The sequence below is a fragment of the Hetaerina americana genome, unplaced genomic scaffold (assembly GCF_022747635.1).
Source record: "Hetaerina americana unplaced genomic scaffold, ioHetAmer1.1.p SCAF_2, whole genome shotgun sequence".
Classification (NCBI taxonomy): domain Eukaryota; kingdom Metazoa; phylum Arthropoda; class Insecta; order Odonata; family Calopterygidae; genus Hetaerina; species Hetaerina americana.
In genome coordinates, this window is record NW_027286763.1 from 75,344,900 (window position 1) to 75,368,809 (window position 23,910).

At 39.4% G+C, this 23,910-nt stretch overlaps 1 protein-coding gene across 2 annotated transcripts; it reads left to right on the top strand.

Annotated features, from left to right (window-relative positions):
• Window positions 1-1,003: 1,003 nt before the first annotated feature.
• On the top strand, window positions 1,004-22,559 carry LOC139687993 (ankyrin repeat domain-containing protein 50). Of its 2 annotated transcripts, none has more exons than XM_071585383.1 (8): window positions 1,004-2,806; window positions 3,378-3,899; window positions 4,610-4,900; window positions 6,144-6,238; window positions 8,860-9,244; window positions 10,569-11,286; window positions 13,254-14,395; window positions 20,233-22,559. In XM_071585383.1, the coding sequence occupies exons 1-7, from the start codon at window positions 1,103-1,105 to the stop codon at window positions 14,357-14,359; spliced, it is 4,821 nt and encodes a 1,606-aa protein (XP_071441484.1). In that variant the 5' UTR covers window positions 1,004-1,102; the 3' UTR covers window positions 14,360-14,395; window positions 20,233-22,559. The 2 variants fall into 2 exon arrangements, with proteins under 2 accessions (XP_071441484.1, XP_071441485.1); XM_071585384.1 differs by having other exon boundaries at window positions 3,429-3,899.
• The last annotated feature ends 1,351 nt before the right edge of the window (window positions 22,560-23,910 follow it).

A 23,910-nucleotide genomic window follows, 5' to 3' on the forward strand; every position in this document is an offset into this window, starting at 1 on the left:
ACATATTTTTAATATTTTTCTTACAACACCGTAAACAAAATTGCTCCTAGCATTGGATATTTTCATTAATATTTCATTTAACTGTAATCCAGTTAGTCACGTTTTTTTCCAGAAGACCAGTGAAACCCTAAAAAGAAGACAAGAGCTGGATAAGAGCGCTTTAGGGATAGCCAGTTTTATTATTAGTAGCATTCCGGATCAGAATCGGTTTTCGATAGGTCCCGGCACCGCACACTGCTGCACTTCTAATTACTGGCTCACGCTACACAAAATATCCCTAAACCACATACTAATTATTACAATAACTTGTTCTTAGCTCTGCAAGCTCTGTCTTCCTTAATTCTATCCAAAATACCCATTCTTTTCCACAATCTAACTCGCTTTCCCAAAATTCTCTCCTCTATTACATTCTTCAGCATTCCATTGTCTGTCAATAGATTCCACTTACTCTCTTCATAGAATTTCTCCCAATGCCCTTCTCTCTTTCCATGCCATACCTAGAATTCTGTTTGTTTTACTTTATATCCTTTTTGATTGTTTTTTCGTTTCAAGAGATAGCTAGCTAGTCGCCAACTAATTTTTGTGCAAATTTTCTGGTGTGAAACATTCTTATCAGATAATGGCTTGCGATGCTTAATCTGGATCGAGTTTGTCAAAGCCTTTTTATCCCCATTATTGCACGGCCAGATTTTTATTCTTGTGAATCGGCAGAAAAATGTTACAATTTTCAAATTCCGTCATGTGTTGGGTCTCTTGATACTTTTAAAAACCTGCTGTTAGATTCCAATGTGATATACTCGTATGGCGGTCACTCTAATGGTTTTACATTGAATATCCTTGATTAATTCCATTTCCTTTTCTCCCTCGTTTAGACTGCTCGAAAAAGCAAGTGAATGTCCTTAGTATTCCCGAAATGGACGCAGAGGATTCGGATGCCGCAGCCGCACCTGGAGTCACAACTGGCGGCGAGTGAGGGTGCGGCGACCGCCGGCGACCGCGGACCCCTCGCCGGGACCCCCGGAGCCGCCGGCATTCGCCCCTGAAGGGCGTCCATCCTCGCCCCTGACGGCCTCGATAGCAACGAAGAAGTAGTAGACAAGACATGGCCTCTTCCCTGTTACAAGGAAAGCCCTTCTTCTGCCGGGACTGGGCTTTCCTCAAACTCGCCCACTGCCTAGAGCAGAGGGGCGGGGGATCGTCGGGAGGGGGCGGGGCCTCCTCCTCGGCCGGGGCCGTCATCCTCGGCGGCCCCGGCAGCGGCAAGACTGCGCTTTGCTGCGAGTTAGTGTGGCCCACCAACGTGCCCCAGGCGCAGAACCAGTCCTCCACAGCACCCGGAGACCCACCTCCTTCCTCCCCTTCCTCGCCTCCACAACCTCCAATAGCCCCCCACGCCAGCGGGACGTCCAGGCAGAGGGCTTCCCTCCGCCGCCGCTTGCTCGCCTACCACTTCTGCCAGGCCCACGATGCCGAGTCCCTGGCGCCTGCTCCGTTCGTCCGCCGGTTGGCCGAACAGCTCTCCGAATGCCCCCTCCTCCCCGGTTTCGGCGAGAAACTCCAGAGGGACCCCGAGGCTGCGGCCGCGCTGAGGCCAGGTGCCTGCGAGAGGGACCCCGACCAGGCTCTGCAGAGGGCCGTTTTGTTCCCCCTCTTGGAGCTGGACCCCCCTCCCCACCGGCCGTGCCTCATGTTGGTGGACGCCGTGGACGAATCGCACGCCGCCGCCGAGAGGGCCGTCAGCGGCTCCGGTAATCAATCCACTGCGGGGACCGGGAGCCGGAGCATCGCCGAGCTCCTATCGGCGCACCACCACCTCCTTCCCCGCTGGTTGCTCCTGGTAGTGACGGCCAGGAGGCAGTCACGGACGGTTGTGTCAAGGCTCTTCGCAGGGTTCCGGCGCCTGGCCCTAGACGATCTGCGCAGGGCGGCCGTGGTGAGGGACGTCCAAGGTTATATCCTCGCGCGACTCGATCGGGAAGAGGCACTGCGAGCTCACGTGACGCGGGACACGGCGGAGATGTTGAACCAGCTGCACATCAAAAGCGCCGGATGCGTGCTATACCTCGAGAGGGTACTGGATGGTGTGGCGGACGGTTTTGTGGGCCTGAGGGAGGTCAGGGAAATACCGGGGACGCTGAACGGACTCTTCCTTTGGCTCTGCCAAAGGCTCTTCAACAGGAAGCAATTCGCCAGAGTTCAGCCCCTGCTGTGTGTCATTCTAGCCGCCAGAGAACCCCTTACGACGGAGATGCTCTTCCGCGCTGTTTGGACTTCCAACTCTTCGCTAACCAGGGAGGACTTGGCCCGACGCCTGACCTTGCTGAGGCGTGTTTTGGCACCCTCTTCGATCACTGGTGAAGGGACAGTCCTCCCAACTGGAATGGGAACTAAAAAGTCTGGGAGGGCTCAGTTCCCCCCAAATCAAATAATACTTCTGTTCCATCCAAGCTTTGCGGAGTGGTTGCTGGATGTTAAGCATTGTACCCGCAAGTATCTGTGCTCAGCAGCCGATGGAAATGCCATGCTTGCAGCTGCTCTTTGGCTGAGGGGTCCCAAGTTAACAGCCTCAGAGACGAGAGCATTGACCCTTCACCTCAGTGCTTCACCCCTAAAGCCTCCTATGCAGCATTGGCATTTGGCTGCTTGGCTGGCTGAGAGTGGGGCTCCTCTAGAAGAATGCCTAGAGAAAGCACCACCATCACCTCATAGGGATCCAAGGGCCCTCAGACTATTATTAGATGCTGGAGCCAAGAGAAAAACCACCCCTGGCGAGGGAGAGGATGCCATGCAGCGATCTACTGTCCAGGTACAGGTTCATTTCCTTTCTGATTGGTTATATATTTTCTTGTAGTATTTACTAGTCAAATTGTGAAAATACAAATTCAAATCAGATTAAGGCCAGTCAGAAAATGATCTCCAATTTAACCTATTTTATATAAAATTTATCACAACTATTAGTTAATATTAATATTTTATTGTTTAAAAAAATTGCACTTTATTGGTTAATGATTAAATATTTTACTCACATTATGGAAATAAAATTATATTTTTTGAATTCCCAAAATGTTTCTATTTCTCTTTTTTAAACCTATCTTCTCAGGATCTTTAAGGGTTGAAGGTAGATTAGATTCTACTTCTCTGGTTATTTGTTTGCTTATTTGTTGGCTCTAAATATCTTATAGAATATTTTTCATGTTATTTATAGCATTTTATCCACTTTTTGTTAATCAATTTATTCAGTAACTCAACAAATGATAACAGAAATCTATTCCAAAATATTTAAATTTGTTTTTGTTCATTTACTGTAAGTTTTTGTTTTGTCTTTCCCTCTGCTACACATTGTCCATGTTTGTAATGATCTGAGTATTCTTTCTTAGGTTGAACAAATTGCATCTAATGGTTCTGAACCCATCTCATCCTCCCTCAAGGCCTCCGAGCCAGGAAGTCCCTGTGGAGAGGGTGAAGAAGGAGCCACTGAAAATGTGGAAAACATTGAACCTGAAGAAGATCCTTTAGCTGACCTTTTGGCTGCCGAGGAAGCTGCATTAGCAGCAGAAGCTGCAGCCGCAGAGAGTGGAACCTTGGGGACAGCCACGCTGGGAAGTGGGCGCACTGCCCTCCACTCACTGGCTGCTGAAGGTGACGAGCGAAGGGTCAGGCTCCTCCTCACACGCCAAGGATCAGGGGCGGCTGCCGCACTAACAGCAGCTGACCGGCATGGTCAGACACCACTAGGACTGGCAGCAAGGCATGGACATGCTGGAGTTGTGCGTGCTTTGCTTGAAGCAGCTGGAGATATGGCATCCACTGCCGTAGATAGCGCAGATGCTGATGGATGGACTCCATTAAGATCTGCAGCTTGGGGTGGGCATGCTGCAGTTGTCGAGGCGTTACTTGAGGTGATTAAATTCAATTTAGACTGTTTATCAACCCCTTTATGTAAAATAATGTTTATGTTAGCTAAATGATCAGTATGAAATAGACTATTAACTGATCAGCCATGGAAATTCCTTAAAAGTAAAAGAGGCAGTTAAGCTTGTTTGACCCAAGCCATTAGTTTTTATTCGCAGTTATTTTCTAAAAATAATTTGGAAAAAATATTCCCTATTAATTTTAAGGAGTGATTTTTTTAGATTGTATTAATTTGTTTTCTGAGTAAAGACAATTTTTAAACTTCAATAATGCTTATCAATTACATTTTTGGAATACGACTGGTTTGCCCATTGAATCTTACTTACTTATTGACAAGTTCATCAGGTCACATTTTGGAGTTAGTTAATTATTAATGAGCATAATGTTAATCCAATATTGGGTATTCTCTGTCTACATCTTAGCCATGTACCTTCTACAAAATTTCGAATTTTTTATCTGTAAAAACTCATACATTGGTTATTTTACTAACACCAATTCTACCCAAAAATATCATTATATACTTCAAAATTTTCATATTTATTAAATATTTATTCAATTTTTGTTATTGAAACCATTTAAATTTATTCTTTCAAATCATAATAATATTTTTAGCATGGCTATGTGCCTGTGATTTTGTTGCACCTGTTGTTTACCAGTATTGTTCAACTTGCCCCCCCTAATCATGTTTGGTGGGCAGGCCGGAGCAAAGGTGGATGGAGCCGATGCTGAGGGTCGGACTGCACTGAGAGCTGCAGCTTGGGGAGGACATGAGGAAGTTGTACTGGGCCTCCTGCGGGCAGGAGCTGACCCAGGGGGAGCAGATAAGGAAGGGCGCACACCACTGATTGCAGCAGCATACATGGGCCATGCTGAAATAGTTTCACACCTACTAGACTTTGGTGCACCTGTTGATCATGAGGATGCAGATGGTCGCACTGCACTCTCAGTTGCTGCCCTTTGTGTTCCTGCCAATGAAGGATATGCAAAGGCATGTGCACAGTTTAAATTTTTCCGCAATGCACTTTGATTGTGTCAATTGAATGTTTTCCCAATGCATAATATCCAGTGTTTACTTTATCTCATTTTTACATTTCTGAAATTTTTCACATTATTGTTATAAAAAACATAAACTCAGTAATCAACTTGAAGGTCAGTTTGATAGGTGAAAGTAGAGTTCACCCAGTACTAAGTCCAACAGCGAGTGAAATTGACACATAAGGGTTGGGTAACTAATTCCTTTCCCGGTGCCAGTTATAGTTTGCCTGGAAGATCTGGTACCTGAAAAATCACACAGCTTGGGTAGAGCAGAGGGTATCCAGAGAGGCATGCCCAGGAATTGAACTCGGGCCTATAGATCAGTAGTCCAATGCTCTTTCCCAGGACTACCACGTCCCCTACTGTTGATATAAGAAAAGTTTTTATTAGTGCGTCTATAAGTATGTAATGAGAGTATGATCGTTTCTACTTCATCACTCATTAGAGAAAATACTAATTCTATCAATTAAGTGCATTAATGAGGAAGTAACACATTTATCTTTTGCCAAACTGATTCTTTGATCATTTTCTTCTCTGAATATGCACTAATGGCTTGTAAAATGTATGAATATGTGTAGGTAGTTTGCCACAAATTGCCCTAATAGCCCCGGTTCTCATCATCTCTCCCCACTGTCACATTTCTCTCTTTTTCCTTGAAGATAATTAAAGTTTGAATGAAAGCATATTTTCACTTGTACATTTCTTCTTCTTACCGGAGATCTAATGCAACTTATTTTAATTGGTATTTTTATGGGGTAATCATTTCATTGCCCATGGAATTTTGTAATTTTAGTATTCATGGCTTTTGAATCAGAATTATCTCGTTATGGAGCTTCATTATAGTGTTGCCTGGATTGAACATAAAGCTATTACTTCATTTTCCTTATGTAGGAGCATACCAAATCCAAAATAAAGCAGTACCAGTTCTGAGTAAACATGCATATGTAGTTGGTTATTTGTTGAATTCATTGTGAAAATTTTGTTAGTTTCTGTGATGCGTTTGATTTTCTGTAGCCTTCTCTTATGATGAGTGGTTGTGGTCTGGAATAAAATGTAAAGGCTCTATAAATAAATGGCAGCAATTTAACCAGAAAAAAGAGGCATCTCCACCATACTTACATTTTTTTATATCATTAATGAACTAAATAAGATACTTGCATTGCCTGATTTTTAACAATGTCTGTTTCATTTGCTAGGTGGTGAGTATTTTACTTGAAAGGGGAGCAGCTGTAGACCATGAAGACAGAGAAGGGATGACAGCTCTCCTGGTGGCTGCATTTGAGGGACACAGGTTTGTCACTTTGAAACAATTTTTTCATAAATCCCCTTGCTAATGAAGATCATTCTATTTTGTTAATTTTCCCATTAGGATAGCATATTATCTGTTGTCCTTCTCATTAATTGTATTTTGGTACATGTTTCAGGAAAAATGAAATTCTATCCCTGGGAACAATTTATGATTAAATTTTTGACACCCAATGTATGTTGAAAACATTTAGATTAAACACATGTAATGACACAATTTTTGCAGATTTCTTTGAAAAATAGTAGTATTTGAAGCCCAAGAATGTTAGCTAATTTCTGTGTCAATGCATTCATCCATTTACATTTATTATTTGGTAATCTCAATCATTGCATCATGAAAATACTTCTAAATGAATATATACTCGGAGCATATTCAAAGTTGGCAGAATTTGTAGATACGAGGGTCATCCGGAAAGTAGTACCCGTTCGTGCCGCACCCGTAAATTATAGTTTAACATAAGATGCCAGAGGAGTAAATCTTTGCGTAGAAGATCTGATGGACTTGATCTTGCAGCAAATTTTATGGCAACTCCATAACTTTTAAATCCAGTTGCATGTACACAAAAAAAGAGATTTAAGATTTAATCTTCAGATGCTACCACAGACAGATGAAGCGTTACTTTGGCTACAGAAAAAAGGCTCTCATTCAAAATAAGTCCTGAGAAAGGTGCTCCAATTTTTCAAATTTAACAATAAAAGAAAATTTAGGACACTGATGACTTGTTCTATCATTTAAAATACACAAGTTATTTTTTTTTAAAGAATCTGTCCCTAACTTGATGTTTACATACCTTTCAACCTATTGGTACAGCGTAGTGGTTATACAATTTCAAAATGATTTTTGGTTCATTTATATTCTTCTGTGTGGTTTACCTGCAAAGTTTGGTGCAACATCAAGGGGGTTCTGAAAATATCCACAGGAAAAGGCTCCTATCATGCTCACAGAGAATGTCAATATGGCAACTGACAGTGTAACATTGCATCCAGTTGTAGTGATGGCAATTAATCCAAGGGCAGGGAGGATGTGAGCTATAAAAAGAATTTTTTTCCAAGCATTCATTGGCTTTGTCACTTAAAGTAGAGCTCTTGTTATATTCAAATACACATACATAAATCCATCATATTCTAACATCCTCACAACCTTTAATCCTGTAAAGTTTGCAAAAATCATCTATTCTGGATGTACAGTAGAATCCTTTTAAATTCAATGGCTTTGTCATTAACATTAGTTTGACTTATAAACTAGATAGACTCAAGTTTGACTACAAACAGATAACTGTGAATTGATTTTCACACATAAACATGTGTAATGTGATAGAACCCAATTGAGAATTCAAAACTTGGTGATCGAATTCCGTTTCTTCTATCCACTCATTTCTGTGATGGTGATTGGGTCAGAACTGTTTCTCCTATATGAAACATATATTGTTTGGCTACTATTTACCCCAGCTTTATCCTTAGCAACTAGGCCAATTTTAATATCATTTCAGATAAACACAAACCCCAAGATGGCATTCGCATTTATTTTAAAGGTTTTTGTGAGTGTAATACATTACTCAGTCATAAGCCATCATTCTTTTGTGTGGCCAGTATGTGTTCTCCCTGCTATTCACTTTATGAAACACTTAGGGAATATTTATTAAGGGTTTTTCTTTCTCTTGGTAGACTTGGCATTTATTTTTTTGGCCATCTTTTTGGCTATTCTTTACATTCACAGCCCTATCAATGGATTAGAAAATAAGTGGGAATTCACTTGCTTTTTTGTCATGAATGCAAATTAACAATTTTACGAGGGTCATCCGGAAAGTAGTACCCGTTCGTGCCGCATGAAGTGCTGACGACGCGAGTAGCCGCTGGACGAGGTCAGATAGCTTCAGTGGCTTGTCTGCCTTCTCTGAGCCAAGTTGCGTGACGCTAGCATTGCCTGTGTTGTTTCTGTGATTGTTTACAATGTTTAAAAAAATTGAGAACGCCGCCAGTTGTGAAGTGAGGGCAGTGATTAAATTCCTCAATGCAAGAAACGTTCGCCCATGTGATATTCATCGCCAATTAAAGGAGGTGTATGGAGACAATGTAATGGACGAGTCGTCTGTTCGGCGGTGGTGTCGCAACTTCAACATGGGGAGGGGGAACACACACGACGATGAGCGTTCGGAGAGACCGTCTGTCATTACAGACCAACTGGTGAGCTCAGTTGACGAATTCGTGAGGAACGATCGGCGCGTCACAATTGATGACATCTGTGAGCATTTTCCCAATTGTTCATGAAATTGTTAAACACCATCTGCATTATGCAAAAATTTGTGCAAGATGGGTCCCTCGCGTATCTCAATGAGCTGGCGGCGAAGGACTATGCAGCAGGAATACAGAAACTTGTCACACGTTATGACAAATGCCTTAATTTGCTTGGAGATTATGTTGAGAAGTAGTTTAAAGTATCCTCTTTCAAATAAAATTTTTTATGTTTGTTAATATTTACTTTTGTGTCTTTATTTCACGAACGGGTACTAATTTCCGGATGACCCTCGTATATACACAAAATTTGAAGAACAGAGCATTCGAAATGATGTTGTTCATGTTATCAAGTGGACAATTTGACAATTGCAGGGATGTGTGTGAATTGCTCCTGGAGTACGAAGCAGATGTGGACCACAGTGATGGTGCTGGAAGGACACCTCTTTGGGCAGCTGCGTCAATGGGTCACACCGCTGTTGTTGAGCTTCTCCTTTTCTGGGGCTGTGGTGTGGATGGCATCGATGCCGAAGGAAGAACAGTTCTCGGAGTGGCTGCAGCACAAGGGTGTTCAGATGTGGTTCGTCGATTATTAGATAGAGGTTTGGATGAAACTCATCGTGACAATGCTGGTTGGACCCCACTCCATTATTCTGCATTTGAAGGGCATCGCGATGCAGCCGAAGCTTTAATTGATGCTGGTGCAAGGCTGGATGACACGGACAACGAAGGAAAAGCACCCTTAGCATTAGCAGCTCAAGTAAGTCTAGTATTTATCAAATATTGAGTACTCAATGAAATTTGTTGTCATTATTTCCATGAATTTTTTGCCTTTTACAAGGACTAGATTTTCATATCATTTGCTCTTCGGAGAGTATATTTTAAACAAGTTATTTCAAAATCTGGAATAATTTTCTTTGTAAGTATAACATTGACAATTTAGCTTTTAAAGATGTCAATGCTGTTCGAAATATTGCAAATTTGTTAAATACTAGGATGACTACTGTGGTTATTTCAATAATGTTTGTGAAAAGTGAATCATTGACACTTAACACAAAAATTATCAGTAATTACATTGCTCCTTATTTAGCTGTAACAATAATCCTGTGTTTGGTAAGTTTCATAATCAAGGTTTCTCTAGTAGTTTTATTAAGGGATATGCAGGAAAGACAGAAAGGTATTTATCTATCAAATAAAACTCAAATCTATGTTTATGAAACTAAAAATTTCCTCCCAGAAAAAACTGTGGACTGCCTAATTGTATGAATATGCATGATATAATGCCAGCCCTGGTGGCATTGGGGTAACGTCATCATCTGCCAACTCAGAGGTTGCGGATTTGATTCCTGCCTAGGTGGTTTTTCCTCCACCTATGGCTTGGTTGTATGTGATTGTCAAATTGTTATATCAATGTTCTAATTTTGATGTAAAGGTTGAAGTGCTGTTTTCGGGCTACTGAAAAATAAACTAATAAAATGATGAAGAATTGGTTCCATAATATTTTCAACTGCCTTTGGGATAAAGTTACATATTTATGGCCATTATTGTGTTATACGTTCACAATGAATCTTGAGCTGATGCATACAAAATTTCTCTGTCAGTTGCTATGCTTTCTTTGCTTGCAGAAAATTTAATTTATGTTACCACCATGAGAAACTAAACATATACTTTACCAGAAAGGTTTTAGTCTTCCTTCAGTCCTTTGATTTTGCTAAAGAATTTTAATTATGGCAATTTGTTACTAATCCTGTAGATGAAATTATTGTCTGCAAAAGAAACTGAAATATAAAACGTTTTAAGTAAAATTAGCATAGGGGTGTCCATAACTGTATCATTATAGTTTTGGTGAGGGATTGGTGATTTGGTGACTGATTCAAAGTTAATAGTAAAATAAAGGGTTTCATAAGCAGATATGTTAATAAAAATCATTTAATAGTTTTTTCTAAACTAGGGCAAATGCAATGTTACATAAACTATTTTCGAGTCCAATGTTCAAAAAAGTAGTTTTTGCTGAATTGCAGATGTGTCTAAGATTCTTCTTTCGATTACTCTGAATACTCATATGAATCCGTATCATATTATAGGAGGGCCATTTGCATGTTGTGCGCTTGCTTTTGGATCGTGGTGCTCCCGTTGATGCTCGTGCTCATGATGGAAAGACAGCCCTACGTGCTGCAGCATTGGAGGGCCGGCGGGAAGTCATGAGGCTCCTGCTGTCTCACGGAGCCGATGCGGATTGCAGGGATGCAGATGGAAGGAGCACACTGTATGCTCTGGCCCTCGAGGGGCGAACGGGCGCAGGTCGCGTACTGTTGTCAGAGGGAGCCGCTGATGTGGAGACCCGAGACAGGGAGGGGAGGACGCCCTTGCACGTGGCTGCCTGGCAGGGGCACGTTGCCATGGTGGAGCTCCTCTTGGCTGCTGGGGCCAAAGTGAATGCCGAGGACCATGAGGCACGAACCGCCTTGCACGGTGCATCGTGGCAAGGCCATGCAAGTGTCGTTAGGCTCCTGCTTGGTGCTGGAGCATCCGTGGACCACTCTTGCACGCAAGGTGCAACTCCCCTGTGCATCGCTGCCCAGGAGGGTCATGCAGAGTGTGTTAGAGTTCTTCTCCGTGGTGGTGCAGACCCTAATCATGCTGACCACTGCGGACGGACTGCACTGCGTGTGGCAGCAAAATCTGGTCATGACGAGGTTGTGAGAATCCTAGAAGATTTTGCAGCAACTGCTGGTAGTCCAGCGGTGTCAGCTGCTGGTACACCTTTACCAAGGCACAAGGCTCCAAATGGAGGTGGTGGAGGTATGTTGTTCTCTTTTTTTTTTCATCCCACTTAGGGGTGGCACCTCTAAATATGAAATGCACACGCCATATTTCAGAATGTAATAGCGCAGTGGGTAGAGCTGGGCAACTGACCAGAGGGCCTGGGTTCAATTCCCTGTCATCCCTGAGGACACCATCAGTTTCGCCCAAACTGTGTGATTCTTTGGGTACCAGATCTTCCCATTCTCCCTACCCTTACATTTGTATTTCATATTCACCACATTAGGCTTAGTACTAGGGAGCTCTTCTCTCACTTAACAAATCAACCTTTAGTTGAATTTAGTCCATCTGTAGTATCAACATTAGTTTGATGCTCTCTCTTTTCAGTTAACAAATGTTAAATGATGTTTGAGCTATTATAATTCAATCTGAAAGCTCATTCAACAGGAAAAACTGCCCAATAATAATTATGAATATATGGAAATTCCAGTGGTTACCTTGCATATTTCAATAGGACAAAAATGGAGCTTCCACTCATTGGAGCACCAAAATATCTCCTTGTTTAATGTTCAATATGTAGACAGCACCACACTCATCAAAGTATTGCCTGGCGTCCAAAAATTATTGACATCAGTTCAGCAGTTGCTTATTGCTATCTTTTTTACAAATATTTGAAATTTTTGATTGCATGATCAGAGTATAGCGACTCATATAAATTTGAAATACTATTGCAAAGTGCCACTCTCGATATTATTTAACGCTGCACTTTTGACACTATGCTAGTTTTTTGTTGCAGGCAGTAATTAAAAATGTGATACAGTATATAATTTTATAAGGTAATTTAAAGATAGAGGTATTTTAATTATTTGCACACTTGAACCTTCTTCCTGCAGTGTGAATAATAGTCATTAATGAGATGGAAACTTTTTTTTATTCATATTTTAATGGCTGAAGTGTTTTTTTATACAGGGTCCGTACAATAAGTATTGGGGCTGGTTCCAAAAATCAAAATTTATTGTTCTTATCTTTACAATTACTTAATAATCTTCAATATACATTCCTCCTGCATCGATACACTTAGTTCGGCGCATTTGCCACTCGTCAAAACCCCGCTGCAAGTCGGTTTCTGGAATACTGTGGAGAGCCTTTGTCGTTGTCTTTTGAACCGCCTTGATGAAGTCGAAGCAATATCCTTTGAGCTCCTTTTGAGCTATCCTTTGAGGTTATAACGTTGTTGAGAAAATCTTCATCTTCCTGGAAGCAGTTCAAAATTTCTTGCAAAATTTTCACCCGCGACAGTTTTTGTTCCTTGCTCAAGACTTTCGGCACCAGCTTCACGCACACTTTCCTCATCGCAAGATCCTCTGTTACAAAGGTGTGGATGGTTCTGACTGAAAGATATGATACTTATTGTATGGACCCTGTATAAATAAATGTTCCTTTCATTTGAAAATCTTTTTTTTTGCTATAAAGCATAAAGGGCCATGGTCAACTTAACATCACATGCAAACATCTACTAATTTAGAATATCATGTATTAGGGATGATTTTTGCAATTGTACCACATCTCTTTTTACCTTTATATGCATACTTCTTAACGAGTCCTTTCTTCAATTGTACTGATACATAATTGTTTTATAAACTTTACCCATTTTAAGGAAAATTCTGCTACTGAAAATTACTTTTTAGCTTGATATTGTTTTTTTGATAATGTGGACTCTTAATTCCAGTTAAAAGGAAACAAGTACATCATTTAGGAGTTCATTTTACATATTTTAAACAAAGTTTCATTACTGGTCCATTGACCATTTCGTGGAACATAATATCTTGTGAATTAAAAAAAAAATAATTGAATAATGTAATGGGGATCTGATTTTTTAATCACCATATAGAGGTGTGCGACAAACAGAAGAATCAAAATTTTGCTCTATAAATATTTGCTCTTGTGCAGTGAATGGGTAAAATTTAACTGTTTCATATAACTTCAAGAATTATTGAAATGTTTAGCATTCCCCACAGGTGGCAGCAGCAGTACCACATCCATGACCTCAGGCTCAACTGCTGAAACTAAGCCTTCATCAGCGGTGCTGTGCCAACCCCAAGTACCACCATTTTCCCAGACATCTCAGATTGGCTCTGCTCTACTTCCCCCCTCAGGCCCACCTCTGCCTCCTCACCAACACTCCTATTACCACCAGGGTCAGCACCAACTTCCCCCCCCTCCTCTCCCCCACCATGGTGGTTCGTCTCACCTCCATTCCTCGCCACCCCCACACCCTCAGCCCCTCGACTCCCCAGAGTCCTCTGTTGACAAACGCCGGTCTGTGGCATCACTTGGGAACCGTTCTTCTGGGGGCTTATCTTCTTCCAACTGCACCGGTTCCACCAAGTCATCCCAGAGGTCATCCTCTGAACCGCATGGAGTGGCTCAACCTCTGCCACCACCTCTCCTCCCTCCCACCGGCCACTCTGTCAACTGTGCCTCCCACCAATGTCAACCTCAGCAGCCTCCCATGGGACAGCAGCACCACAACCCACACCATCACATGTACCACCAGCTGTCCTTCACACAGCAGCTGCAGCAGTGCACAAGAGCTGCCAAGAGCCGTCCCCAAGGTGTAAAGACTGGAGTTCCTCCCCCTCCGGGAGCACTGTCCCCCCTCAGTGAGCCCCAGTCACCAATATATGCTTCTCCTCCACCTTCGCCGCTCAGTGATGCCCCCAGTGGTAGGAGGAGCCCAGCATTAATCACGGAAACTCCAGCTATGGCCACTGCCAATGGTGCGGTCCCACACGTTGGACTACATCCAATTCCTGGAGTCACAGACTGTGTTAGCAAAGCACCACCTCCTTTGTCTTTCAACCGTGATGCCCACATGAAGATCATCTTGGGAGGTGGGCGCCCTGACTCATCCACTGCTTCCTCCACACCAGCTGCGTCCAAGCTGAAACGAAATGGTATTGTAACCAATCCAAATGTGAAAGTGAGTGGAGGTGGTGTTGGTGGACTTGCAGGCTTCCGTCTGGGTCTCAAAAATGGTCTGGAAGCGAGGAGAAGGCAGGCTGGAGCAAGGGCAAATGGGTTTCCATGGAAGAAAGAGACTCCCCTCTAGTTAATCCCAATATGCTACATTGGACACACACCTCAGGTTAGTTATGTAGCATAGTACTAAGAATAACATACCTTTCTTTGCAGGCTAATTATGATCCTAAAATATTCCTTTAGTAAGAATTCATAATGATTATGCTTTTGTTATTACTAAAAAAATGCATTTTTACGAATGAGAGTCAATGGGATGATGTTAATAATTATTGCAAAATTACTGCCCATGAGAACTCCAAAGTAACACATTTTTAAATTAGTAAAGCATATAAGTCGGTACCAGAACCAAATATCAATTTGAAGTAACACATTTAGGAGAAACACAAGCGCTTTCATGCAAAAACTACCTGGGCTGGAATCACTCAGATTATAGAAAAAAATGTGGCATCTAATTTCGAAAACTGATCCATTTAAAAAAAATGTCCTTAACCTTTTTAATAAAATTAATGGAAACAATTTAATATCCTAGAACCAACTGTTATCCAATCTACCTCTCCAGTTTCTTTTTATCTATATTTCCCTGTCTATCTATCTTGATTATGTGCTTTCTCAGAGTGTCCCAGTTATGTTGTATTATCATAAAAAAATTATTGATCGCTTGAACCTTAATCAATTGACCATACTGCAGCAAAAAAAACACATCTTTATGTACACACCCTGTGTGCAATTCTCTTTTGGGGTAGGCAAAGACACAAATTCCTGAAAATTAATTTTTTCAGGAAATTTACTCACTTTCACTAATACCTTCCATATCGCCTGTGCTTGCCCTTCTTTCATCACTGTCACATTCATATATTTATTGTTTCACTAGCGCTATTCTATTTCTGAGACAACATTCTTTGCCCTAGGAAGGGGTGACTCATTTCTCCTAGTCTTCCTAAGTGATCTATTGATGTATAATGGAGTTTCATTGCTAGGAAATAATGTAACGAGTACCCTTTACATACTGTTTTTTCTTCCTTAGAAAAAACTTTTTTGTCATTTCTTTCTGGACAGAAGTAAGGTAATATGCCAGGATGTATGGTGAAGATGGTAATTATGGTTGGGAGAAAATTAAGATGGATTTACCCTGATTGAGAAAGATTAGGAGAGGCTATATAGAGAGGAGAGAGCAAGGTAAACCAGATATTTAAAAAGTTAATTTCCTAGTTTGCAATAGCAAAGTTTTAGTTAGACTGAGGGAAATGTTATTTTATGGAGGTTGCTGTAAGTAAGATTTCCTAGTTATTTGATAATTTACTGCCAAATGTTTGTAATAAAGTGAGTTAACATGCATTGTTACAGGGAATTAATTTTAACTCATGATGTTAGAGTTGAATGGTGAGAAGGATTATGTATTTTGTGAGTGATCAACACACCACAAAGATCCAGGAGTGTCAGCCTTCCTAACCCAGCCAAAACTGGCCTGAGAAAATTCTCCACCGAAAGTGAACTTTTAATACTATTTGCGTTGAGTTTTGAACCTATTGAATCGATTGATAAACCTACACAGAGGTCTTCATTTGACTAAAAATAATAAAAACATTTTCATTGAAAATTTACAAATTATTATGAAATTAATATTATCTCCTGTATATTATAACTTCTGTTGCCTTTCGCTGACATTGAGGAATCCATCCTAATTTCCGCAGAAGCAAATCACAGGTATCCCTTTCCTAATGACTGCAACAGTTACACTAGAATAAGGCTGACTCAAGAAAACCCAGGGAAGAGTGTCCTCACTGCCCTCCATTACTCAATAGGTGCAATTCTTCCTTTTTTAACTCCAATATGGGCATGAGCCAACTGAATTGGAATCAATATGTTTGTAATTTTGCTTGTGCAGAGTTCCTCTTTAAGTTTTTATCCAGTAAAAGTCTATATAATCTTATATATAAATGAATTTGAGAAATATTTTTGGAGATTGTCTTTTCTTGTAGAATTTCGTCTATTTTTTGAACCTTTGCCTGGATGCTTCATCACTATTGGTGTGCAGTAGTCTATCTGAAGTACAGGTTTTATTGCTGTCTTTTGTTAGCTCTTGCTTACACCAGAGTAATTTTCGCATAAGAGAAACCAATAGATTGGTATGGATTTCTGCATACTTCAGAAATATCTACTCTGATAAACAAAGCAATTATAGTAGATTAGAGAAGATCATAGTAATAGCTTGACTGTATTATTTTTATTAGAAATAGTCTTGCAAGTTAAAGGGAGATGTTTGGCAGGAACCACACCACACTACTTTACACTACAAGGCAGTGGCAGGACCGCATTTACATTAAGTTCTACTATATTATTATTACTACTATATGCATTCACTACATCAATCATCTTCTTCTTCTATTCTCCTATCATCTTCTTACTCGATTGGCCAAAACACCTTTCAGCTATCCTGTTTCCATGTTATGAAGCACAATTCTAGAATTTCAAGTTTGAATGGAATACTGTATATTCTCTCTTTATATCCCATGCGGTTATTTTGATTTTAACTTTTTATGCTACAATTAGTTTCTGTTTGTAAAAGCAAATGTGCATACTAAATGGACCATCACTATGCAACACATACCACTTATAGTTGAGTGCTTGTAGACTCTGTGTTTACCTGATAGATACAATGTTTGAGCGGAGGGGCTACAACCCCATTAACCCAATGCATATAAGTTTTTAGGCAGCACCACAGTCGAGATTATGAGTATTTCAGACTCCAAGCTTTTGAAGACAGCAGTGTTGTCTTAATCAGATAAAGTGAATTTCACTTCCAAATGTGCACTCACATGCATCACTTACAAAGTTTGTGTTTTCACCTTTTTTGCCTGCTTGTTATTTTACCAATCGTCTTCCCCTCGGTTCCAATAATATCTCAAAAATTGCCATGTCAAAGTGGCATCACTTATTTCTTTAACCCCTTTCCTATCCACTTGTAAAGATGCCATCTTCAACTGCTATTATCCAGTAAATTAATAGCCATCTATAATAACTTCAAAAATTTTATATTCATTATTATTTGTAATTTATGATTTAAAGTAGTTATTGCATGGACACAGATGAATTTTGACTAGATTTATAAGCTTCCTCTGAAAAGACACAATGTGACATCCTTTACTCCATTGAACTTTTCTTCAATTCCACCTCCATTCATTCCATCCATTCCATCAAACATGCCTATCCTTCTCCTACCCCTTTCTTGCTTGCTTAGCATTCTCCCCTTTATCTGAGTCTTCACTATCCTATCGCCTATCAAAACACTGTTTCTGTCATTTCTGCCCCCCTGCATGTAACATTCCATGTACCTATTCCATCCATCTCCGCATTCATATTTCATAAGCCTCAAATCAATGCCTATCATCTTGTTTCAACAATCATATGTCTGTGCCATACAGAACCACACTCCATATCAAAGTTTTAATGAATATTTTTTTAATATCCTTAAGTTCCCTGTCAACAATTCCCTCCTCTTTGAGAAGTTTCTTTTTTTAATGCAATTCATCTTCTTGCATTCTTACTACTACATGGACTGTCATAGTCTAAATAACTGCTATCATCAATTCCCTCAGCTTTGTAAACACAATTCTTCTTTTAATATCCTTACTATCCTTACTTTCTTACGCCTGATATAGTTAGTTCTTGCAAATTTTACATTCAACTTATGAGATTTTCAAGAAAAAGGAAGCCTAACTTTTGCTTTGCTTACATCAATTCTCATCCCATGCCTATCATAGTCGCAAGTGCGACTTCATGAATGCCCCACTGACTCTCATTCTTAACTATGGTACTTCCCATACCATATCTTTTCCACCACTTATATATTGACTATCCTGATTCTGCATACACTGCACGTATGTGAGCAGTCTGAGACATGTATACTATGTTGCAAACACCTATTCTCCACTCTGGTCTTATTTGTCATGATACAATTATTCCCAATTTGCTCTATCGAATGCCTTTTTTAATATCTTCAAAATAAACAAATACCTCCTGATTATATTCAATGTTCCTTTCTACCTGTAACCTCATTACTGCTATGGCGTAATGTCCATCTCCATCCTCTAATGGATGATCATGAGTACGTACGACCTTACTCGAATTCAAAATCAAACCTATTGTTCTATAGTTCTCACATTTGACAGCCTTTCCCTTTTTGGGTTGTGAACTAACATGGATCTATTAAAATCTTCTGGCCGAGTTCTTATCTCATAAATAAATTAGCTCAAAAACTCTACTTTCCACATTTCCCTAATCCTAAGCAGGTCTAAGGGTATTTTATATATCCCCATTATTTGATTTCAATACTTGAAAAGCTCCTTTTATCAAGTTTCTTGTAAGTTTAGATGGGCCCATCCCCATTTAAACTTATTCTCTTTCTATGTCTTAACTTGCCGGCCTAATATCTCTACCATACAGATCCTATATATATATACTTTCGATCTCTCTTGAATCATTCTTGGTTCAATTAGCCATTATTTTTTATCCCATATCTTTGGCAGTATAGACAGATTTTTCCTTCCTGCTTCCTGACATTGCTTGCACTTTTATGTATGAGTTAACCTTTGTAAATTCTCCATATCCTTGCACTCCATCTTCCATCATTCTTCTTTTACTCAATTAGTTTCCCTCATCTGTTAATTCTGCGTAATTCTGTGCATACATTCTTTCAGTTCCATCTCTTATCTGTCTTCTCAATAATTTCATGCATTTGCAGCTTTGGGTATCCCTTTTTGACATGTTCCCATGTTTCTCTATTTTATCCTCTTGAATCTTAAGTCACACTTAATTGGTACTAAATTATGATCTGAACTGTATCCACTACAGGGACTCGTATTGTGGTGTTTAAACTAAGTGCTTGTTGTGATTAAACCCTGTCTCTTGCAGAACTCTAGTGCTTTTTCCCCACAATTATTCCTTGTTTCCCAAGAAAAGTCCCCTACCTCACTCCCATCTCTCCATTCCACTCCACTGCATTCCAATCACCTGTAACTATCAAATGTCTTCTCCTAGGAACACCTATTATTATTTCCTCTAAGTGATGATATATCCTGGTTTTTATTTACTATGATGTGTAACTCAATGATGGCTCAGCTTGTATTTCTACTAATAATATTCTGTCATTCACCTGCTCTGTTTGTTAGACTTCTTTCTACCTTCTTGTTCAATGCTATTGCCACCTAATAATGGTTCTCTTCCCCTCTCCAGTAATCCCTGTTAGCCTTTCATCTTAGCTTACCCTTAAGTATCTATATTTCCTCTCTCCAATTCCTCACATATTGCACATTGTCCAAACAAGTCCCTATTTCAAATAGTTCAGTCCTCTTCTGTTATCTACTCCGCTAATGCTGTCAATCCTGCTATGCAATAATTTCATGAGATGATGACCAGAGAAGCTCAGCCTCTTTTGCTGCTGGCCACAAAACATGGCCCTGTGGGCCAAGTCCAGCCATTGTCTGGACTACTCCTCATAATTGTGTCCATTTAATTTTTTGGGATAAATAGTTGAGATGATTTCCTGTTGCCTTCCTCAATAGTGCTTGTTCTATGACATTATCACTGAAAAGGCCAGTACACTGGGCTCCTTTGCAGCCTCCTCATCAAGGAACAGATTCTGTGGACTGCTTCCTATCCTTGGACCTATCTGGCATGGGTTACCCTACTAGGAGCAATTGTCATTCTCCCACCATCACAGAGATAATTATACAGTGGAGTGGAAGAGAACTATTAATGTGTTTCCAAAAACTACCCCCCACAACCTTTTCATACCTCCACATCAAGGAAAATGTGGCTATGACCTTTGTGTCTAAATGAAACTACATGCATTGTTAATGCCTATGTTTTTTCTAGTCATTTAAAATGTCTTTTTGATGTTTCAAGATGCATGAAAATTTTGCTTAAAAACATTTATTTTTACAGGTACCATGAAACAAGAGGGATTTGATGAACTGTCAACTGCAAGCAAGGAGATGATTGTGGCAATTCAGATAACTACGTGCCATTGACAAACATGAAGTTTATGTAAATATTTTGTAGTGTGATGCATGTGAATACTATCAATCCTGTTGACTGAAAAAAATGCCATGTTCTAAAATGTTATGCACAACCTCTGTTAACTCCATGGAAAAGCCCACATCACAGTCAAAACTGTGCACAATATAGTTAAACAGTTACAAGCATGTGAACAATATTTTGGCAAGTGAAATGTCTGCCTTTAAACATTTCACAAATGTTAAGGGGCCTGCCAACCTTGTGGCTTAATGGCAACAGAACACAAAGGCAAGAGCATTGGTAACTTTCTGGCACCCATGTTTAATTACTGTTTTAGAAATTGTTCTTTAAACTACAGTTTGTGGCCATTCAAAATCTTAAATAAGTCCATCCTTCATTGGAATCATTAACATTCCATTAAGTTTCCTGGAATTCATTCTATCAAAAACAACATAGAGTATATATCAATAGATTGCAGAATCAATTTAAGCTTCTAATGTGCTGAGAGCCTATTAATTGGAAACTCACTGTCTATCATCATCTTGCAACAATGTAGCTAAGTTAACGTAAATGATATAGACTTGTTTAGACTACATGTAAAATAGGCTTGCACAAATTTATAGCATATGCTCAATACTTGCAACAGAAGATAGGATTACATACTGTAAAAGATTGCAAAGAAAAATTGCTGTTAGCAAAAAAATAGAAGGAACATCCATTTATGCTGTTATTTACTGAATTCCAGGAAACTTAGCACCATACTGCCATTTCCATGATATTTCATCCAATATGAATTCAACAGTATGTTAATTGTAGAAAAAATCAATGATAATACTTGGTGGATAAGTGTTCTTATCATATTTTAATAAACAAATGTTGCATTTACCTGAAAAAGCAAGTCATCCAAACTTTGCCATAAATTGGCGCTTCTTTCTTTATCTGATTTATACATATTCTCACATCTCAGCTTTAGATAAAAATTTATGTAATTTGATTCTAATGTGAGTCAAAATGAATTTTGCATGAGTATTAGATTGGTGTTTTGGGGTGAGAACCAGTTGGTAATGGAAACCTTTGCCAATGATGTTGAATTTAAAATTGCAGAAAAGTCATCTGCCATGTGAGTCACATGTACATTGTAAACTCATGCTTCATCTCTTCTAATGATGCTTTTTGATTGTGATACTTTCAATATTTCTGTCATCTTCAAACAGCGTAATACAATCTATAACGCTGTTCTTCAAATAGGGCTGTACAAAATTTTGTTGTAATTATCTATACAATGACAGTCGGTATTTATTGAATAGACAATATCTGTATTGCCTTAACTTCTTGGGTAAAACAAAGAGGTCAAAAGGTGAATGAAAAATGCAATGAGGTAAATAAATGTTTGGAAAACGGTCTAATTAATCCAAAGATCTTACCAGCTACAGTTGTAGAGCATACCATCGAATGTCATGTCCAAATGTGAGTGCAGTAATAATAAAGTTTTAGAAGCCTGATTTCTTTTAGAAAATACCTTTCAGTGTTTAATATTTTTTCTGAAATCTACTTAGCAGAAATTGGCACACGTCAGTGTTACCATTCTTGTTTTGTTGTAGCATAGGGATTAGGCAGACATGTTGGTATCTGACTGTCATTAGAAGATGAAAGGAATGCTAAAAAGTATAGTAAAGACTGAATATACAGGAGCCGTAAAAATCCTGCATTATGTAGGAAAAAATAAGTGCATCAAGATCAACTCTCTGATTTTAATTTTCTTAGGTACCTATGACAAAATTAGGTTTCCCAATAATTACATGTATAGTGGTTACATAAAAATATGATTGTGCTTGTAGAGAGCATGTACACAAGACCTACAGCCTAATGACAGCACCATCCTACAGTTTACATCTTGGTGTGCACTTTTAAGTGTTTCTAAACCTTGATTCTGTAAGAATGTTCTAATGGTTGAGCCTGTGTGAATGAGTGTGTGACTGTGTCATTGTAGTCTGCCAGCAGATGAGTGTGTGTCTTGTCCTGCATCAGGAGTGCCACTTTTGATTGAGAAGGCCTACTGCTTTGGGTATAAATAAATGCTTAGTGTCAAATGTACATGTGACCTTGGAAACGGGCCATTTGTTGACCTCTCTGTGTTCACTTAGCATTTTTATTTAAGATTATGGTTACTCTAGTATTATATAAATGCAAAAAGATATGTTGTAATGTACCAGAGAGGAAGCAGTGATGTGAAAGTAATTGATAATTAAAGTATTTAATTAAATTTATGATGTCTTTATTTTTCCCTGATGCCAATGTTTATAGACAATTTTTTTCTGCTGCATTAAGTTTCCCAATATGTGTAAATCATTGAAATAGCATGAAATCAGTACAAGTTGGAGGACACTTAGGACACTCTGACGATACTTAAACTCTATAAAACTCTCTATATTTTAGTTTTTAAGTGGATTAAAACGATTTTAATCCAGATCTGAAGCATAACATTTTGAGTCAGATAATAAGAAGGGTGTGGCAAAGAGATTAGATGTAGACAAAGGTTACAAATCCTTATAAGTTGTCCTTAATGGTATATGCTTCCTTATCCGATGCATATTTACACTTAATTCATCCCTCATATTCATTTCCTTCATATCACACCTACAAAATGTATTAGGACTCTGCACTGAGTTTAAATGTGATTGATATGACTCACTTCCATTGATTGTATGTTGAATAAGATTAATCAATGTGGAATAATGTAAGAGAATCGAATCAAGAGAAAATAATCCTAATAACCTTTTGTCTACCTCACTTCTTTAGACGAGATTTGTGTGTCATTTTCAGTAATGATTCCCTGTGCAAGTGAGGTAACTTGAATTGATGCTAAATTGTTCTCAATGGATGCATTAAGTTCTTGGCAATCACTTTCGAAAACCTCAATGTTTCGCTACTTATGGGATGAATCAACCCCAGCCATACTCATACGAATGGGCAAAGGATATGGGTGAGGGAAATTAGAAAGGAAAAAATAAATAAATAATTAAAATAAAATTATATGGGGGAGGGGTTAGAACAGAAAAAACGATTAAACCAAAATATGATAACAAAAACAACCTGGCTATGGTATTCTAGATAGCATTGACCTTCGTCCTTATAGCACTCACCCTGACAGGGTGAGTGCTATAAGCTCTCCTAACCTCGCTCTGCGCTAGCAGCCCACAAATCGCACGTAATAAAATAAATCAGGCACTCTCTAGCTTGAATGTAGTAAATAGAATTGATCCTTGCTAGTCTCAAGCACTTAAACTTCAACAAAAATGCTCTGGCTATGGTGTACTAGATAGCATTGACCATCACCCTCATCAATTGCTCACCCAGACAGGGCTTACGAGAGATTTCTCCCTATGCCAACAGCCCCCCAATCACACGTAAAAAATAAATGCAAATTAATCAGGCACTCTCTAGCTTGGGTGTACTAAATGGCTTTGATCCTTGCTAGTTGCAGTATTGTGATTAAGTGTCAAGCACAAAGATAGGGTTGCTGGTTTAAAGTACCTACAGGTTTGCCTGCACATACATGGTTTGCCCACTGAAGCTTTGCTTCCCATCATACATTTAAAATAACTA